At 43.6% G+C, this 21055-nt stretch overlaps 2 protein-coding genes across 2 annotated transcripts in view; one reads left to right on the plus strand and one right to left on the minus strand.

Annotated features, from left to right (window-relative positions):
• Positions 1-4658, minus strand: part of SS18L1 (SS18L1 subunit of BAF chromatin remodeling complex) — a 114428-nt gene extending 109770 nt beyond the window's left edge. Inside the window, exon 1 of the mRNA XM_085619776.1 lies at positions 4520-4658. The gene's annotated coding sequence lies outside the window, so the exon portion shown is untranslated. The remainder of the gene's footprint in view (positions 1-4519) is intronic.
• The window catches only part of PSMA7 (proteasome 20S subunit alpha 7), a 91526-nt gene that overhangs the window by 26712 nt on the left and 43759 nt on the right, over positions 1-21055 (plus strand). Inside the window, exon 2 of the mRNA XM_085619778.1 lies at positions 18311-18437. Within this exon, the coding sequence (XP_085475904.1) occupies positions 18311-18437 (127 nt within the window). The remainder of the gene's footprint in view (positions 1-18310; positions 18438-21055) is intronic.

Genomic DNA, 21055 nt, shown 5'->3' on the forward strand with positions numbered 1-21055 from the left:
CCCGGTTTTCGGAGCTATTTTCTGTCTTCAAGCACTCCTAAGGCGTCAGTGTGTTTTCACGCCGTCTCCCTTATCGTGTTGCAGGTTTTCCCTTTCACCTTCTGCCCGTCAGTTTCTTCCCTACACTCCTTCAGCCCACTTCTGCCCTCGATTGTCTTCGGATGCTCCCTGCCTATCTGCCTTTTATTACACTTATCGCTGTATAATTTATTAAATACATCAACTGAAGTGAATCAGCACCTCTCCACCATGCCCAGCGCTGGCACGCAGCATGTTAGCGATCCTGGGTATGCAAACTTAAAGGCATCTTACCGACCTAGACACCCCACCATGCCCAACCAACCATTGGGACGAATTCAGGACACATTAACTGATGTTTCTTTAAAACTGTATCTGATCATTTTTAGTAACCTGATTTTTTTTTTCCCCCTAAAAAATAGGATAACGTAGCTATTTGGAAAAGGTAATTGTAGTGTCCTCATCTTCCACATTAAATAGCGATTTAATGTAAAGCACTTTGGCTAGAACGCATTTGTGTACAACTATCATTATGCTATTGAAACTTGTACTCATATCATCCATCCCAGAGGGTGAAAGGTGAATCAAGCTTGCCCAGATTTCAAATCCACAACCTACAGTTGACACACACATCCCAGCAACGCGCTCTTAACCGGCTGAGTTATCTTGCAGGCGCAGGCCGCTGAATGAATAAATTTATTTCCATTTTTTGGGGGGAATGTTGGGACACCTAATGGCAGAAAATCGTCCTTGTTCCAACACGTCGTAAAATAACTGAATTTCATATCAGTGGAAACATGCATGCATGCTTCATTGTGTAACACCAGTGACAAGACTGTTATGTTGTACTCGGTAAATAACCGACCTACATAAAGCAATGAAATATGATACTTTCATTTTATTTGTGAATAATGTAATTATATAGAGGATACCATGAACTGATTGAGTACAAGAGCGCCATCTTGTGGATGCAGAGAGAAGCAATGAAAACATGCTCCAGAATGTTGTGTGGCTATTGACAACCACACTAGCTTGCACCCCGGGTTTCCCTGTGATAGCACCCAAGTAACACAAAGGTTGCAGGTGTCTCAGTTGTGACTGGGAAAGCAGTGGATTCAAAACACTCACCCGTTACTGATGTCATGTTTTATTGTGCATGTACTCTGTACTCTATTCCATGCTAAATAACAAACGAGTATTTGCAAAGCCTATAGCCATTTCATTCAAAAGCAATTTTTTTTGTTTTGTAGCAAATCTATACAGTATTGAAGCTGCTGTGCAGCCTGACTTTACAGCATGGCTAGAAGTAATAATGAAAAAAAGTGCTTTAAAGTGGCCAGCACTGGCTGCATCATTGCACTTTTTTCCATTCCTTTCAGCAAATGCTGAAAAGCAGCACTGATGCTATTCAACATGGCTAAAAGACAACGACATTCAAAACGCCAATAGCTTTCGAATTGCTGAAACCGATTAGCTTTACCAGTGCTTGTATATATTTATTTAAACTCTCTCTAGTTAGATTGATTTTTGGAGTACCTGCCATTTGCTTCTGCACAACTCCATTTTCAAAATGCACTTTCTCGCATGTTAACATTATCTTTAAATTACAGCTCCAAAAGGCACCTGCCATCTTGGAGCAGTAGATAAAACAAAACAAGAAACAAAATGGACATGTGATAGCTTATACCACTGCACTTTTTTTTTTAACGGCAAAAGGTGAGAACTTTTGGCTTTGCCAGGGCTTTGGTTTCTTTAGCAGCTCATGACCCTTCACAGGGTGTAGATTGGTTTCCTCTAATTGACTGCTCAATGTAGTGGTCTGTTAAGTTGCATCTGTAATCTTTTAAGATTTCTAACCGCTTGCTGTAAGGGACGCTGCTTGGATTGAAAAGAAATTGGATTGTCTATGAAGACAGACTGATGCAGCTGGTTCTCTGAGGCAGAAAATGTGAACCACCAGTCTCTCCACGCAGCAAAGAACACTTAAGGGCCCGATGACGATGTCGGTCGTAAAGCCTCCGACCTTTGATCGGCGGCTTTACGACCGACCTCTCCGGTTTCACTGCCGACTGGCTGATTATGATACAGCCGGTCAGAATTGCAACCAGCTGGTCATTCTGGCTGGCTTATGACAGGCTCAAGGAGCCAGTCGGAACCGGGCCGTAATCCGTATGAACGGCGGTTTATGCTGTCCGGATTGCAATGCACGGTTTTTGGCAGGGTTTCCATGCCGTCCTTTCCGACATGGAAAACCTGTCAGAAAGCGTGTTCGTGGGGCCCCTAGCAAAGCCCCCTTTTCCTTGGGGCCTCTGGTTTGGGGCCGAGGCACCTATGGTTCCCCCCGTTAATCCCTGCACATTGTGGCAAGCACCTTGAGGTGCCTGCCACTGAGTGCAGGGATTAACACAACCTCACATTTCCCTATGGGAGCATGTACTATGGCCATAACACATGCTTCCATAGGGAAATGTGGGAATGCAACCACACCAATTGCGGTCGCATCATAATTAGGCGGTCTGGGCCTGCGACCGGAGGTCGTTCCTGTTTCCGCTACAGTGTCGGTCCGAGGAAACTCCAACCAATATCATAATAGGCCCCTTAATGTGCTTTGCAGGCATCGTATCGCCTGTGTCCTAGTCAGCACACATAACGAAACACAGTGAAGTGCTTAAAAGGTATCTGGCTGGTTCCCGCTCTTTAACCCTTTCGATGTGCATGACGGAGCGGTTCCGTCATGCGCGTCGGTTGCGCTGTGTGCATGACGGAACCGCTCCGTCATGGCCCCGCCCGCGCACAGAACCTTCAGCACAGCGCGGAAATCCGCACTGCATGGGTTAAGTTACTTATGTGTACCTAATTATTTGCATAAACATCTTAAACGTGCATCATGTATCTTGTGTAATACTTGGCTCCAAACACATTACATACGTTTATGACAAAATGTAAAACTTGAAACCAAGTATTCGTATAACTATTTTACACATCCCACTGTATATGGCTTACTCTTTTTTTATTTTTTTATAGTTACTATGTATTTTTATTTGCTTTTTATGCTCCCTTGTGTTATTCGGTTGTGCTTACCCTGTAAACCTCTTGAACACCTCCGGTCAAGTTCGCCTTATATAAAACTCCTCAAATAAATTAAACAAATACAGTCTGCATAATTGGCCACTGCTTCTTTCTGGAATAGTCGTCGGAATGTAGGTCTTTGAAAGCTGAATGCATACTAAAAGTTCAAAATAACTTCTGATTTGTTTTACGTAAATTCAAATGTGTGGATATCGTACGTAAAAATCTGACATGCATTTGGCTTTATTTAACTTTTGCATTGTACTGCACTCTGATACTTGAATATCCCTAATTCGTTATTACAAAAACTAGGAATAAAAGATCCCTGTTGAGTTGACAATCCCATGATTCTCAAAACGTTTAAGCCTCCAAGGCATGGGAAGTCGGTGTTTCTGGCATCTGATCCTATAGACGTATGTGGGAAGCACATGGCTTGCTTGGAATGAGAAAATGATTTGTACGGCATCTCACTACCTCCAAATAAGGGTTGGATTAGAAGTGTCAATTGGTCATGCAGCATTACATTAAAAGTCATGGTTGAGTGCAAAGCTACCCACCAGGACCATAGTGTCATGACCCGTGGGCTTATCTCTTAGCACTTGACTAGCTCGGTACTCTGGCTGCAGTAAGATGAAGGCTTTCTGAAACCAGAAGGGCTGGCATGGTGCATGGAGTATCAGCACCCCTTGGAGTGAGGCTGGATGAACTATGCAAGACAAATTAATTTATTCATGGTATCTACCTATCCCATTAAGCCATGAGGCTGTCAAGTTTTGCAAATGGCGGGGGCAATTTTGACGCCCAAGAATACGTTTCTGCTAGTCCATAGCAGAAGTACTATGCAACCAAGATACATTGTTGCTGCAGCCAAGACCTTCTTGCCAGAGTTAAAGAAAAAGGTGGAAACAATGGTTTATTTAGTGGGGGGGGGGGGGTTTACATTGGAGTCGGCGAAAAACAGAACTGGATACAGAGAAGTATTAAGAATTCAGTGCTGTTTCTGAATGTAATCTTGAATACTAAAGTACTGATCAGGCGCTGTACTTTAGGGATTGTAAACTCACATTTGTACATCATATTATAGGAATGGTTAGGCTTCTTATTTCTTCCCAGACTATGGTAAATGTTCTTTGACATACACATTGCATTTCATGAACCTGTCGCCTTGAAAATTATTTGAATCAAGAAAGTGTTCTTTTAAGACCTATGATAGTTTAAAATATTGAGTGGTTTACAAATAAGACTGAAGCAAAAGGGGAACGCACCTATCACATTTAGTGAATCTAGTCAAGATTTTGTGGTGCTCCAATCTTAGAGAACAGCCTCCCAGCCTTCTAAACAGGAGTATGCCCCCAATTTTACCGTCCCACCCTTCGTGTTAGTTGGCACTAGCTTGATTTTATTTTGCCTTTGCCAGTGCTTCATTACTTACTTCACAAGCATTGGCAAACGCTGCATGGCTCCCACGTGTCAGCCTCGCACTTCAGAGCTGAGGAGACCTGTCCTCCGTTGCTGTAGACGCCTCTGCGCTGTTTCTCCACCGCGGTGTAGGCTACCAGCTTCTCACTCTGCCTCTAAACCTCTTACTCATCAGCTCACAGCCTCACGTCTACCTAGGCACATGAGCTACCAGGAGCCGTTTGTGTTGGTTTTGGCTCTCTTCTGTGGTAATGCTGCGCTGGAAGGAGAGAGGGCTCCTTCCTACCCACCTCCCACCAGTGCCTGGGACTGCAGAGAAGGGGGGCAGGGATTGACAACCCTTGTTGAATGTGTCAATACATTAGGTTACCTAGTATTACATTATCTCTATAATGGTGAGTTCAAGTCAGAACATGCCAAATGCAGTCCTTGGGCTAAACGCACTGCTACTGGGTGCCGGAAACACCTAAAAATCACCGTTCGGCTCCTGGGCATCGGCTAAACTTTATCCAAACCGTTCTGAAGTGCTGCTCAAGTGGAACTGAAAAATATTTTCCAAGTAACACGCTTATGCTGTATGTGAGTGCTAAAAAACAGGTAAATTGTACCTATTTCAGCTGCACGCAAGTTACCCACTGAAGCATGTTATAATAGTGCTTAATGGAAGGTCCTTGCTCTTCATCTGATGTGTGCATAGAATGAAAAGCATGGCAGGCTTTGTTGGCACTGGAGTCTTAGATGAATATGAAAGGAATTTCTGTCTTAATCTTTCTTTTCTCATCTTTGTTTCTTTCAATCTTAATTTCATTACTCTTACACTTAATTCTACTAGCACCAACTTTTCCTACTTATGTCTACTGTTACTCCTAAAGATACTCCTGTTAATTTTTGTTTCTACTCATGTTTCATACTTTCTCCTACTGTGCTGCGTAACCTCTTTATTTTCATTCTTCCTCTTACACCTCATATTTGTTCCTACACTTATGTTTTATTATTCCAACATACTCTTGCTTCCTCTTACAACTTATTACGCCAATTTCCTCCTGCTCGCTCTCCTTACTCCTAATATGTCTACTTACTGCTATTACTTTTACTACTGTATTTGCCAATGCCCTTATTACTATTAGCTTAGTCCTACCTACTCCTACTTGCGCTCTTACTTCATTCTCCTACTTGAACCTTCCTTCCACTACTTTTACATCTACATACTTCTTCTTAGGCATATTCTTACTCATACTTACTCCTACCCACTGCTGTTTACTCCCATTCTTCCTCCTGTATACTCCTACTTGCTTTTATTTTTAATGCTACTTCCTCCGGCTCTTCTACATCTACATACTACTTATTCGTGCTTGTACTCCTACTCGCGCTTGGTCTTAATTCTTTTACTCCTGCTTAGTCCTACTTACTCCTAACTACTTTTGCCGACCTCTAATTACTCATCTTACTTTTTGCTCACTTCCTCTACCCACTCCTACTTTCTCCTACTCCCTCCTATTCACAAATTCACCCACATTCACTTTCACATTGAATGTCTGTTACAAGGTGACAACCATACATACTTTTATTCTGTAGGCTCTGTCCTTGGGTGTTAAAACAAATATGCAGGTTTTCAGAGTGCATGTATATACTCATCTGTGTGTTCAGTTGCGAATTTGTTGGTATATGTTTTGGTGCATGTTTGGTATATGCTTTTCCTTATGTGTCTATGTAGAATTAAGTATATTTTGGTGTTGATATTGGTCCCTATCATTGAACAATTTAAGCTGCAGAGATGCAATGAGGGGAGTACAATGGAGGCCCAATATTGCTTTGTGGCTCTTTTACAAGGCTAGGTAGATGGCAACAATGGATTACAAGAGGAATTTAACATTAGTTCTCAGGCAGTGGACCATGTGAGGATACATTTGTATATTCCACAGTCCCGGGCAAGTCGGGGAGGGTGGAAGAAGGCAGCCTGCTTATTTTGAAACCTTCCCATACCATACTGGTGATGACTTCCCAACACCAGGGCTAGATAAAGGAGCATATGGGTCCTCCAAAGCTACTGTGTCGTAGCAAGGGACCGCAAGAGAAGGAAGGGCCGATGAAAGCCTGCATATGAGTGGGTGGGATCCCATGAATATTTAATTCTAAATCCAGTGAAACCGTGTCCGAAGACAGATGTTTTGCTGTAAATCTTACTTGGGGATAGCAGTAATATTTTCAGTGTGAAATAGTCATCAGTCTTGCTAACGCAGGACTTTATCACAAATTTTTAAACACTTTAAAAAAAATTAAAAAACAAGCACTGAGCAATACTGTATAGTTTTTTACATATTGTACTGAAGTCACCATAGATTATATCGGTGCCTCTTGCGTGATACAGTGTACAATGTTTTCATGCTCGCAAAGAGGACTGTTTTCGTTCCCTAAAAATAAATATTCTCAACACATGTTTGGCATTAACACCAGGTTATTATGTGATAACAGCTTTATTACAATTAATTTTCTTTCCAGCTACTTATTATCTCTCGGTCCTCGTCCAATTCATTACTTTAGAGGTGAAACCACCTCTCACGAATAAAGCGCTATGACGTGGTCTGCGCCGACCGCATCATAGTGCAATTTTTAATAACTTTGAGCCATGCAAAACAACAGATGTACTGTTAAATAACATGGCTCAAAGGCATTCATATTTGACATGGCCAATACCTTGGGCATTGCTAAGACACATTGGATTTGCCTATATTTTAAAACCAGCTGCGTTATTTATAGCAGGTTCATACATATGTGCAGTCAAACTCTTGAAGCAGTCCCTCTTATGAGTGCCACTCTGCTACTACTGCATATTATCGCTACTCCATCCCCAGGCCTCTTGTTTTTATTTCAGTGAGAGCCCAGCATTATTTCCAGGCCACTCTTTAAATGACATTGTGTAAACTTTTTTATTTTATTTATCGTTAAGTTCCAATCAGCCATCCTGGATATGTAAATAAGTGTTTTCAAATATGCCAAAATGGCAGCCACTCCAGGACAACGTAGGTGCATAAAACAGTGCACAATTCTGGTCCACACAATTCACCTCGCCACAATTCAACACCGCTCAACCCAACGCGATTCGGCTCCACATAATTAAACTCTATGCACATAGCAACAATACACACAAATACAATCCACACTATGCCACATGATTCCTATCCGCACAATTTCACTCAACGCTACACAGTTCCACGCCATACAATTCAACTATGCATATTTCCATTCCAGACTACATAATTCAACAACACACCACAAACATCCAATCCACATCACAATTCCACATCATGCCCAAAAATTCGACAGCACACAACATAATTAAACTCCACTGCATACCACTCCACAATGCAAAATACTATTCCACTGAATTGCACTCAATGAGACACAATCCCACTCCACATAGTTCCAGTACACTCAATACCACATAATTCCTGTGCACACCATGCCACACAATTCCACTCCACAAATCCACTCCACAACATATTATTCCATGCCACACGATTCCAACCCAAATAATTACACACCACATACATCCACTCCTTAACACATGGGTAAAAGACATTGTCATTTACAGCAATAGCTCTAACTCCTGCAAAAGCGAGACCTATTGTCTTTGCCAATGCTTGTTTGTGCACTTTTAATACTTCTATCCAGAGTCATCTTACTTATTTTACAGGCCTCAAAGATTCAAAGCTAAGTTGGCCATGTTGATAATTGAATCTCAACAGCAGATTGATTTGCCCACTCAGCTCACTGCGTCCTTGGAACCAGATATAACTTCACGATAATGTTTGTGTGCAATGCAGAGCTGTTCAAACGGTAACAGAGAAGCAACAAGCATTAAAAATGCAATAGGTCTCGCCTTTCATTAAGTTAAAGCCATTTGCTTTGCTATACAATACCATTAGCAAAGCAAATGCTTTAACTTAATCAAAGGTGCGACCTATTCCATTTTCAATGCTTGTTTCTGTTGTGTACTCCACTTGATAGACTGTTAAACTTCTTTGTCTTTAATTCTCTATCACACACCCACACGAAGAAAAGCCCATGCATCCTAAATTATGGGTTCTTTAAAAACCGACCTACAAATTTGCAAAAAAATAAAGCCCCAATACAATCATTATGTAGGATGTAGACAAAGATCCCTTATAGAATTTTGCTCGAGACTCCCAATAACGCATCTTTCACACGCATACGACCCACGTTTTGCTAAACTTCTTCAGTGACAGTTTTGCGCAACATGATGGTTTTGCGAAGCCACCTGCGCATCGAAAGGCTGCGAGCGATGCTGAATTCCTGAATGAATGAATGAGTGAGAAACAGGAGCACTGGTAGTCTGTGACTTATCTGAATAACGTCTGTGAGCCATTAATTTCCATAAGCAGACGCACAGGGCGGTCCTGCGAACCAGAGGGCACAGCTCTCTGCCTGCAACTTTACACAACTGACGACAGGAACAATGCACAACAATGTTTTTCTTAATCTCAGCGGCTTTGATTCTCTCCAAACATTAAGTGATTCATGGTAACACTTAGACATGAGTCATGCACAATTTATAAATGGAAGCTCGGCTTTAGTATTAATGAATTGGGATCAATAGCGAGCCAATGAAAGCGTTCACCTTTTCTATTTCAATACTTAAATGTTTCACTAAAGCGGAGCCCGCTCTAGCTGAAGAGGAAACGAGTTAACGGTTTGCACAAAGTTCTTCGTAATTAAATGGGTGTTTCGATGAATGGATGCTTGAAATCTGGAAAACCAGCGGGGGTGTTTTCTTCATAATCTGGTTCTGGAAACATCAGCAACGAAATAAAGACCAGTCAAAGGGTGATGGTGACTGAGCCGACGGAGTGCATGCAGCATACTCAAACAAAACTGACTGTAACCTCCATCACTACATTTATGACTCTACCTGTACTGGAAGAGATATCAGTCATGGTCGAGTGTACAAGGAAGGGTGGAAGGCGGATGGCACGTGGTGTCCCACCCACGTTCGTCTGGTGGCAGCACACACAACAGCATGTATTAAACTACAGCCACCTCGAACACCCACCACCACCTGCGGCAGCCAATCTTGATAACCGCATCCAACACGTGTCGACAGCTAGTCTGAGACGCCGCCACAAACTAGCGCGCGCACACACACATCCAGAGCAGTCTTCTAACCATTGTTCTGTGCATCACTCGACCAGTCCTTCCGGTGGCTGCCAGTCGTCGCAGATACCAAAATGCAGATATATGAAGAGTGCGTGACTGCCCAGAACTGTCTAGGAAGCCGCAGCCGGAAACCTCTTGACCTCCCCCACCTACCGGCCTTCCTGATTCTTTCCCGCCCGGGTCCCAAGGGCAATAAATGCTGGCAGATACCATATGGCAGTCAACAGTGATAGCCACCAGGGCTGCAGTGCTCACCTTAACTCCCCTCAGGCGGACAGCCGTGTTAGCTTAGTGCCATCTGGTGGTTGCCCTGCCATTGAATGGAACACACTACGGGCTCTGCCTAGCTGCCAGCCATGCTGCACAATTGTTTTCCATACTGAAGGGGTGGGGGGAGGGGGCTCAGCTTGGCAGCTCAAGGGTATAAGTATTGCTACAGTTTGATTGGGGCTGTACTGGGAGTTTTCCGTAGGACTGCTGCACTTTTAATGGGGCTGTACTGGGAATACTCGGAAGAGCTGCTACATTTTTTAACGGGGGCAAAAGTGACTCTTATCAACGGGAATGCCATACTATTAACAGGGGCAGGACTGGGAGCTCTATGCTTCTCCACTTTTACAGCGCATTGAGTGCTGTGCCAGACGTGTTCATTAATTCATGCTGTACATTGATCAGTCGTTCCTGGGGTCCGCGGACTGACCCGAAATATATCATTCCTGACGTCTGCATGACCTGCAGTTCAAGCGTTCAAATTGGAGGCAGGTCAACTAGTGACTTAAAATCTAAATCATGGTAATATCTGTACTAAATAATGATTTGAAACCGATTGTATTCAGCGCCATGTGTAATACACTAATATTATAATTACCACATTTCCCAATAAACCAGTCTGTGGGTGCGCACTCCGATGCCTGATGGACAAGACACGTTTTGGCTCTCTGGAACCTTGGCCCTGGAGGCGCCCTCAGACTGGTTTATTGGGAAATTAGTGAATTTTGAAATGGCTGCTCTCGTCGTGACAGTGTATCTGTCCTGCGAGGCAGCTCGGAGGATTCACGAGAGTTCAAGGGAGTAAAATAGAGTATAATTAGTAGTATTTCTCTGTTGTGGGAAGGGTAATCCCTTTGAACGTGTTTACTGTTTCAAGTATTCCTTTTTTGTTTTTTGTGTGCATATTTATATAGCGCGAACTCGACCCGAAGGTACTGGAGCGCTTTACATGAGCACCGCATTTACATTACACATTCAGGCATGGGGAGAGAAGTGATTTGCCAAGAATCACAGGATGTGGACGCGACCCCGAGGCTCGAACACTGGTTTCCAGCACCAAAGTCGGCAGTCTAGCCGACGGACCACAACCATCATCCTCTAATGTTGTCTTGCACAATAATTAATATTCATGCATTATTAACCATCTGTGGCCTTTGCCAGGGCCTGTTTGATGCGTGAATGAGCAGTACTTGTCGAAGAAGCATTTTTTATTGTCTGTAGCTCTCTGGCGCTCGCTCCCTCTGAATCAAGTAACGGATTGGGCTCTTTACAGGGCAGCGCCTTTCTGTCTGCAGTAAGGATGTGTGTGATGAGATCGCGCGTCATGGTCTGTGTGAGAGAAGATGATCCCGGTGGGGGGGGGGGGGTAAGTCTTCGTCATCCCTCTTCCTCCTCAGAAAGCAATGTGGTGGGGAGTATAGGAAGCCGTTACCAGCCCGACTGACCAACACTGCTGTACTTCTAATAGCGCCGCATAAGCCTTAGCAGTGCTGCGTCATGGACAAGACAGTAGAAATGAAAGCATCCTTCACAGAAACACACAGCAGCTATAGCACACTGCATGCTTATGTCTCACCCACAAGTGATGCAGGTACAACAGCAGCTGAGAAACTTACATTTACATAGGTACGGAATTAAGTAAAACGCACGCACGTGTTTGAAAAAGCCCCTGCTGCTGAATTCCTTGTGCGTCCAGCACTTTTCAGGCAATAATAAAATCACACGACACAATGTTATGAGTGCAAGTGACTTGCTGTCGATGTGCACTTTTTAAATGCCTCCCATCACAGCGGCTCCAGTTTGGATGTTGTGTGTGAACCCAAGCCCGGCCAGATTGTTCACAGCAGCATCTAAAGCTAGAAGACGGTGCGGCCGAAATCGAGTATTTTGCGCGCCATCAGCCATAACAGAGGGCACGCGGGATAAAGCAGCGTGAGAGGTTTGAATAGCAGGGTCCTTAGGGATGGCATATGAGGGGTCCAGTCCCAGCGCAGAGTCATGTCACCAAGAGAGGGGCCTCTTTTCATCCCGAGCATTTGGAAGAGACGGCAGAGCGAACACAAGGCGGGCAGAACGTGGTTAGGCAACACCTGGCGAAAGCACACGGACAAAAAACGCACTTGCGTGAGAGATGGCATATGGGGAGTCCAGTCCCAGTGCAGAGTCATGTCACCAGGGGAGGGGCCTCTTTTCATCCCGAGCATTTGGAAGAGACAACAGAGCGAGCACAAGGCAGGGGGAACGTGGTTAGGCAACACCTGGCAAAAGCACACGGACAAAAAAAATGCACGCGCGTGTGCACATCCCTACACTAATGCAAGTAAAGATGGCGTTGGGCTGTCCACATGCGCGTGAATTTTTGTTGTCCCTACACGTGCATGTTTAGCTTTGCGGATGACGAGAGCAGCCATCTTTGTACATCCGGACGCGCGTGCATTCAGCTTTGGCTGAATTGATTGCAAAAGGTCCTCTCCATGGCGAGAAGCAGCGCATGCGCTGCTTTCGCCAGGCGAGACCTAAAAAAACAGCACAAGCATATTTGCAATGCAATAGGTCTCGCATTAGGAAAGTTTGAGCTTTTTGTATTGTAAATTGACTAATTTTTTATTTATGTGTTGGTATTGAAAATTTTGAAATTACTAGCTTTCTCATGTACAATGTCAATAGTTTTAACTGTTGCAAATGTGACACCTATAGCATTTGAAATGCAATATGTATTGTATTTACGTGACTTAGATGTATTGATATTACAAATAACAATGGCTTTTAATTTTTGCAAATAATTAATACTTAAATAAGTTAATGTAAATTATAATGGCAATCGTTTAAACTTTTGTTAATTAAGTGAAGATTATGTTTAGTGTATTTAATTGCGCCTAAAATCCAAGAACAGAAGTTAAATATTATCATTTTTTTGTGCCATTTGTAATAAAGCCTAAATATTGAGAGAACATATTGGAGCCAGTTGTTGTTGAATGGTTGTACAGATTGATACTATGGTGGTGTCGAGTGATGCTGTGGCGTTAATTGATGCTGTGGTAGCGCATAGTGATGTAGTGGTGCCCTTGAGTGATGCTGTGGTGGTGCTAAGTGATGCTGTGGTGGTGCGGTAGATAGATAGAGTGCAATAGTCAGATAGATAGAATAGATAGAATAGATAGATTAGATAGAATAGATAGATTAGATAGAATAGATAGATTAGATAGAATAGATAGATTAGATAGAATAGATAGATTGAATAGATAGATAGATAAGATAGATAGATAAGATAGATAGATAAGATAGATAGATAAGATAGATAGATAAGATAGATAGATAAGATAGATAGATAAGATAGATAGATAAGATAGATAGATAAGATAGAGAGTGAGGGCGATAGAGTAAAATTATGTAGAATATAAATATGTGGCACTGAGTGGTTTTGTGTGGAGTGTATGTTGATTTTAGTGGCGTGTAATTATGTAGCATTGAGTGTTATTTTGAGTATCTTGCATTGTTTGCATTGTAATTAATTGGCACTGAGTTATTTGGAGTGCATGTGGCATTGAGCGCTGTGTAATTATGTGGTGTGTAACTATGTGGCACTGATTGTTTTTAGGAGTGTCTGTTGTATTGAGTGCGTTGTAATTATGTGGCATGTAATTATGTGGCTCTGAGTGGCATTCGGAGTGTATGTTGCCTTGTCTTGTATCTCTATGGTTCCTTAAACCCTTAGAGGCAATTCTTTTATTTTAACTAAAAGGATGGTAGTTAAATGGTGTTTACGGCAGGATGGTCGTTAAATGGTGGCTACGGAGAAGCTGTGTGCTGAAAGGCAAAGAGAACTCGGGCATGAAAGTGAAAGCGAGGATGAAAATGGAATGAGTGTGGCAGGATGGTCGTTAAATGGTGGTTACGGGGAAGCTGAGTGCTGAAAGGCAAAGAGAACAGGGGCCAAAGCTGGAAGAAAACACGAGATGCGAGAGGCATGTGTGTGTGGCAAACACTGGTGGGGCTCAGAGCATTCTGTTGCTGCCTTGATGTCTGTGTGTGAGCAGTGGGGCTGTGTGTGTGAAGTGCCTAAAGTTGCAAGAAAACATATGGTTATTTAAATCCTTAGACGCAGAATTAAGGGAGCTAATGTTATCGACCTTAGAAGGATGAAAAGGGAATGAGCGCGGCATATGTTAACTTTGTAAGCGCAGAAAGGGTGCAGGGCAAACTTATTATTTTGGTTGTTTGAGACTCAGATCTGGGCAAAGCTGCAAGAAAACACGGAGGGGGGAGGGCGGGCTGTGTGCTGAAAGGCAAAGAGCACGGGCATGAAAGTGAAAGCGAGGATGAAAATGGAATGAGTGTGGCAGGATGGTCGTTAAATGGTGGCTACGGAGAAGCTGTGTGCTGAAAGGCAAAGAGAACACGAGCATGAAAGTGAAAGCGAGGATGAAAATGGAATGAGTGTGGCAGGATGTTAGTTAAATTGTGGTTACGGGGAAGCTGGGTGATGAAAGGCAAAGAGAACACGGGCCAAAGCTGAAAGAAAACACGAGATGCGAGAGGCATGTGTGTGTGGCAACCACTGGTGGGGCTCAGAGCATTCTGTTGCTGCCTTGATGCCTGTGTGTGTGAGCAGTGGGGCTGTGTGTGTGAAGTGCCTAAAGTTGCAAGAAAACATATGGTTATTTAAATCCTTAGACGCAGAATTAATGGAGCTAATGTTATCGACCTTAGAAGGATGAAAAGGGAATGAGCGCGGCATATGTTAACTTTGTAAGCGCAGAAAGCGTGTAGGGCAAACTTATTATTTTGGTTGTTTGAGACTCAGGTCTGGGCAAAGCTGCAAGAAAACACGGAGGGGGGAGGGCGGGCTGTGTGCTGAAAGGCAAAGAGAACACGGGCATGAAAGTGAAAATGATGGATGGCAATGCGTCCGTGAGACTGGGGGAGGGACAGTTGTGAGATGCGCCATGAGGAAACAATCTCTCGGCATGCTGTGGCGGGGGAGCGCATTCCAGGCGGGGGGGCAGACCCTTTGAAGTATGATGCCGAGGCTGTGGCTACACGTGCACGCGCCAGTGGGCTGAAGCGCTTCCCCAAGCGGATTGCATGGCGGCACGATGCACGTGATTGTGCGCGTGCTCGCCATGCAATCCACTTTTGGGAGCACTTTGAAATGCCCCTTACTAGAGTCTCGCATAGCGATTGCGTAAACGCAATAGCTAGGCGAGACCTAAAAAGTGGTAAGGTGCCAAGTGCGGCGACGCAGAGAAGGTGAAAGTAAGTGACAAAACTGTGCAAAAAGATTTACAGTTCGCATAAAACTAAATAGTCTTAACCGACGGGACAATAATTTGATAAAGGGAACCCTAGGGGTAAACAAATCAAAGTGAAGTCCATTCAATGAAAAAATGGTTAAGGCGCAGCATTCTTCTGAATTATTGCCTCTGGACATATGATGCATTTACGGCCTTCATACCCTAGTTCCATTGGATTACAGGGTGCCCCTGTTTGCTCCATTTCACCCAGTGCAAAGGTCAGTGTGTGCTACAGACCTCACACCACACTGCAAGGCCGCCAGCTTTGTCATGCAGATGTCAGAAGCTTCACTTCACCCCCCCCTCCCGCCTAGCTGTGTATTAAGGGCTCCCTTCACGCTCTCTGTTCTCGAAAGCGGCGAGGCTGTCCGACAAGACCACCAAAGACCAAGCCACCCACCCTCTCCGCAGTATATGTGCCCATCACTCAATAGGCCAGCTCCTTCGCATCCACAAGCAAAGAGTGCGTCACCGAATGCGCGGTCAGCTGTGCTTAAATCACCACACAGCAACGAGTGCACACACAGCATTGTGCATTGTAAAGATAATTTCGAAACAAATTATACCAAAACTAGTTTAACGCCACCGCGGGAACCTGCAATGGTTCGGTTTGAGAGACAGATAATTTTATGAGCAAAAAAAAAAAATCTTTAAAAAAGGTACCCGGTGAGGGGGTGGATAGATAAACAGCTAGTACGTGACGGAAGACGTGCTGTCACTAAAGAGCTTCGTTGTGTGTACATTCTCCATGGTACGTTACAGCGCCCTCCCCAAAAACACAGGCAGACGTCTACTAGTCATACTATACCACGGAGAAAGTTTAAGTAGAGTTCAAAAGAGCTGCTGGTGTGCAGAGGCGAAGCCTGCGTCTGCCCCTCCCTCTTGGCATGTGTACAGGCAGTAAATCTGTCATGGGCTCGCCTACGTGAAGCAGAGATGTGGCGGCATGGACTCTTTCAAACACTCGGACATGTGTGAGCCTCTCATGGCCCAGGCGCAGCTGACAGGATGAGTACATGGAAACCAGGGCAAGGGGGCGGCGGTGGAAGGAGCAGTAGGCGTAGTGCTAATTAAAAAGGCGAAATTCATCCATTCCTCTGCAAAAATTCACTTCGCGCAATTCCGCAAACTATTGTTTTGATTAACCATATTTTTTAAAATTTCGTAATTCTATGAAAATGTCACTAAATGTTACTCTCAAACTGAAATGTAAATAGCCAGCCTCTTGCATCACTTGTTTAACTGAGAACGCATCTTGCGTTAAAAAGCCTTGTAAGATTCTGGCGGGGGACCTGGTGCATACAGAACATGTCCCGCTAAAAGACATTTGCTACTGTTTCGGAATTATAGAGAGGAGACTGATATGGTATAAGGCCATATCACATCTGTTAGTTCTGTACCCTACGCTAGTCAAAACCCATGTGGCCATTAGAATGTTATTTGGAACGAGTGTACTAATAAATGGACAACACATACTACTTACCGTGCAATGGACAAATCCCATGTTCTCATCATATCACAATCACACTTCAGAGAGGGGGTGCTTCTTGCTTCACAGATGTCATGTTAGGAACTTTAAAGAGGAAAATAGTTAGGGCCCTTGTTTGCAAGGGTTATTTTAATGCGAGCTAAAGCATGAGAATGTTAAAAAAAATAAACAACAATAATAATAGTGGAACTGGTGCAAGAAACCTATAACTGGTTCTTTTTTAAGTTACTACTTGTGGGTATTACCAGGCTCGGTGCCAACTTAAGGATTTTGAGGGTCTGGGCAATACATATTTTGAGGCCCCCAGTTTGGAACACAACAAAATTGAATTATACGATATACTTCCAAAACGGGGTCGTTCATAAACAAATGAAATGTCACTTTGCTGAGGCCCAAAAAATCCTTAACACGATACGTGTTATTGAGCGCAGGATTAGAGGAAGACAGGGAGAAAGGAAAGTAGAGAAATAGACACCGGTGGAAAATTCCCTCTCTCAGGGAACCCCCTGGAAGGAGAGGGGCGCAATTGACCATCGTGCCCACTCCTTAAAACGTCTATGGCGATACTCAAAAATGAATTGTTGAATCTAACTGACAGAAGACGTGCTGGGGCCTCCACCTTCTGCATCCAAAATATGACAACCGGTCCTGATTTATGACCCCCTGGTCTACTCGAACACACGTGTTTACGTCTTGGCCGGATCTTAAAACAGGAAACACCAGCGAGAATTCTAAACACAGGAAGGCTGAAGTGAGAAAGGCTGCAAGCAACAAAACTACACCTTTCTCCTCTCCTGCACGGGGATATTTGCTTCTCATTCATTGACTCCCAGGTTAAGCTGCTCAGATGTGACCCTGAACTCACCCCCCTAAGGTCATCTGAGCACCGGCAGAACTCGCAACACTTTGTGATGATGACGTGTGGCCGTCATTCCTCTCTGCTGCGTGAAGTGAAGGAGCGCTGACCAGCTCCCTTCACCAGCGCCGGGTTAGTTGCACACTGGTGCAAACCTGACTGGAGTGGTTACAGTTGCTCGCGACGTCCTGGTGCATTGACGCACTGAACCGGCATGTTCTGATATAGAACGCCACAAACGTATGTTTGGCGAGATTCCTATGGACGAGCAAAGGAGTGCACACAGATTGAGGAATGACCGCTTTGGCTGTATCGGCATGTTGGGGCGGGGGAGCGCATTCCAGGCGGGGGAGCGGACCCGTTGAAGTATGATGCTGAGGCTGTGGCTACACGTGCACGCGCCAGTGGGCTGAAGCGCTTCCCCAAACGGATTGTATGGCGGCACGATGCACGTGATTGTGCGCGTGCTCGCCATGCAATCCACTTTTGGGAGCACTTTGAAATGCCTCTCTTACTAGAGTCTCGCATAGCGATTGTGTAAACGCAATAGCTAGGCGAGACCTAAAAAGTGCTTTAACATAGTGTTTAGGTTGGTTTGTTTTTCAAGTTTCCTGCCTTTGGTCCTTCCCCATTTTACTTCAACTGGAAACGTCTCTGATTTCGACTGGACAGTCCATCTGCTTATTCGTGGTTCTAATATGTTTTCTTTTCGATCTTAAGGTTGGAGTTCGGGGAAAAGATATTGTTGTCCTCGGAGTTGAGAAAAAGTCTGTTGCCAAACTGCAGGATGAAAGGACTGTGCGGAAGATATGTGCCCTGGATGAAAACGTCTGCATGGCATTTGCAGGTATTGTGGAGAACATGAAATATTCCCATGCCGTGTCATTTGTCGGGATTCTTTTCTAAATTCTGTGAACGTTTGTTTTATTCTTGGGGTCTACAGGGTAAATAGTTCACTAGTGACCCTTTGGATACTTAGTGTGAAGTTCAATGTTATGGGTTATTTACTAACGCAATGTTTGTAATTAATTTTTTGGTGGTAGTGACACTTTTGTGATCATCTAGTTGAAGTATCTCCAACCAGTCGATCACGAATGGTTGGAGAGTAGCTCCCAGCCTTGAATTCATTTTAACTAAGAACTGCAGTAAATAAGTGTTGTATTTTTCTTTTAAAGTTAACCTCTTCGGTGCCCGTGACGAGCTGGACTCGTCATGGGCCGCGGTGGCGCTGTGCCCATGACGAGTCCACCTCGTCACAAACCCCGCCCGCTAATGTAACGGCCGGCACAGGGCGGGGAAAGGGGTGGGCACCGAAGGGGTTAACCCCTTCGATGCTGCGCAGATTCCGCCGCTGTGCTGACGGAATCTTGCGCGGGCGTGGTCATGACGGAATGGTTCCGTCATGAGCACAGCTCAACCGTGGGTCATGACGGAACCATTCCGTCATGAGCACCGAAGGGGTTAAGCAAAGGCTATGTTTATTTACATTATCAGGCTGCAGATAGCCGAGCCTAATAATGAGCATTGTTCAGTTGGATTTGTGGCCCATGTGGGTCACAGAGCTTCAGAACTGAAGCACTGAGGTATTTAACTCTTGAGTAAGTCCTTCTCAATTCAATATTGGAACATGAGAACTAAATGATGTTTCTGAATGCTTGTAAATGAGAGAAAATTAAAATAAAGAATTCACTTAACGCTTCATTTGAAATTTCTCCCTTTTCAGAGTGTGACATTTATAAACAGCAGCCATCTTGCTCCCAGTGGCTGGAAGGCACAAAGGCATATTGTTAACTGAAAAATACAGGCATTTTCTTTTTAAATGGGAAGTTTTAAGTGAAGAAAACTGTTTCTATGACACGTTGTCTTGATGTTTTCCTCTACTTTAAATTAAGCCAATTTAGTTCTAATGTTTTATGAAGCTTGTTTCTTCACTTTAAATTCCCCACGTTCAAGCAAATTACTGTATTTTCCTGTTACAAATATGGCACCATGTCTACAGGCCATTGGGAGTAATATGCTTGCTGTTTGTAAAGACACTTTGGCATGGGAGAGAATTTAAATGAAATTATGAATTTTATGTATTGTATATAAACATAAAGTAAACTCTTCCATTGAATTTTCTCCCATTTCAAAGTGTCACACAGCAGCCATCTTCCTCCCAGTGGCTGGTAGACATGCTGCCATATTTATAACTGAAAAATACAATATATATATATTTTTTAAATGGGTAAATTGTAATGCGCAGACATTTTTTCCATCAAGTGCAGAAAAATGTTACTTATAATCATTTCTGCAGATCTTTTTTCTGCACTTTACATTTCTCCTATTTAAAAAAATGGTGGTATGTTTGTGTTCTACATGTAATGGTGCCACATATGGTGAAAGGTCTGTCCTGTGCCACAAGTATATATGACCGATGCTCTCGGTCACCCATACTCGTATATCTCATTTATTCACACACGTTCATTCATCCTTACAGACCATGCGCTCAATGAGGCACATGGCAGCCCTATAATAGTTCCCCTAGTCACAGTATTTTGTTCAAAACATAGTATCGTGCTCCATGGACATTACGTTTTAAAGTCCAATTGAAGCTGGGCGAGGGTGTGGCTTGTAATGCACGAGTTACATGGCTTTCAGTAGCTCACGACGACTTCTACTGATCAGAAGTAGCACTCATTACAGAAAAGGTTGGAGAGCCGTAATCTAGTTAATTGTTAGGTTGATTATGTGCATTGATTTTTCGGCCGTGTGGGTACCATTGGCCTCTCTTGGGAACCCTCTATCGTAGTGGCTTTGAAACTGAATGCGGGCCCCCATTTATTGGCCCCTGAGCAGGGTCCAGGACTGTCGAAAGAAGAGAGGCTGTCACGTCCTCTGCCACTTTACAGTCCACGCTTGTTGGCCCAGGTACATTACAAAACGTCCTTTTAAAAGGGAAACTGAACATCTGCTTTGTCCTCTTGCATTTGTACTATACAGCTATGGTTCTTGCTGCCGGCCTCAGTGGTTGTAGGCGTACAGCTGTGTAATTTGCCTGACTGTTCCTCCCTATCAATCAATAAAAAGTTGGTTATAAAATGTTAAATGAATTAATATGAGATAATAAAAGGTAACAAGCATTGGCATAGCCAATAGGTCTCGCCTTTGGGACCTTATAAGTGTTTAGCCATGCAACGGTTGATGTTGTTGCACCAAGGATATTGTGCTGCATAACTAAATACTTATGAGGTCCCAAAAGCGAGACCTATTTGCTATGCCAATGCTTGTTTATTAGTGCCACAGAAAGATAAGAAAAAATAAACATGGGTGTGCATTACAAATGTTGAATGTAAAAAAACAGTTAGTGATATGGTAGATTTACTAGTGATTAACAAGCTTGTAGGTTGTCCTGAATTTTGTTATCATTACTATTGTTGATTTATTATGATAAGTTCTAATAATGATCATAATGATAGGTCTGCC

This window comes from Triturus cristatus, chromosome 7, assembly GCF_964204655.1.
Source record: "Triturus cristatus chromosome 7, aTriCri1.1, whole genome shotgun sequence".
Taxonomy (NCBI): Eukaryota; Metazoa; Chordata; class Amphibia; order Caudata; family Salamandridae; genus Triturus; species Triturus cristatus.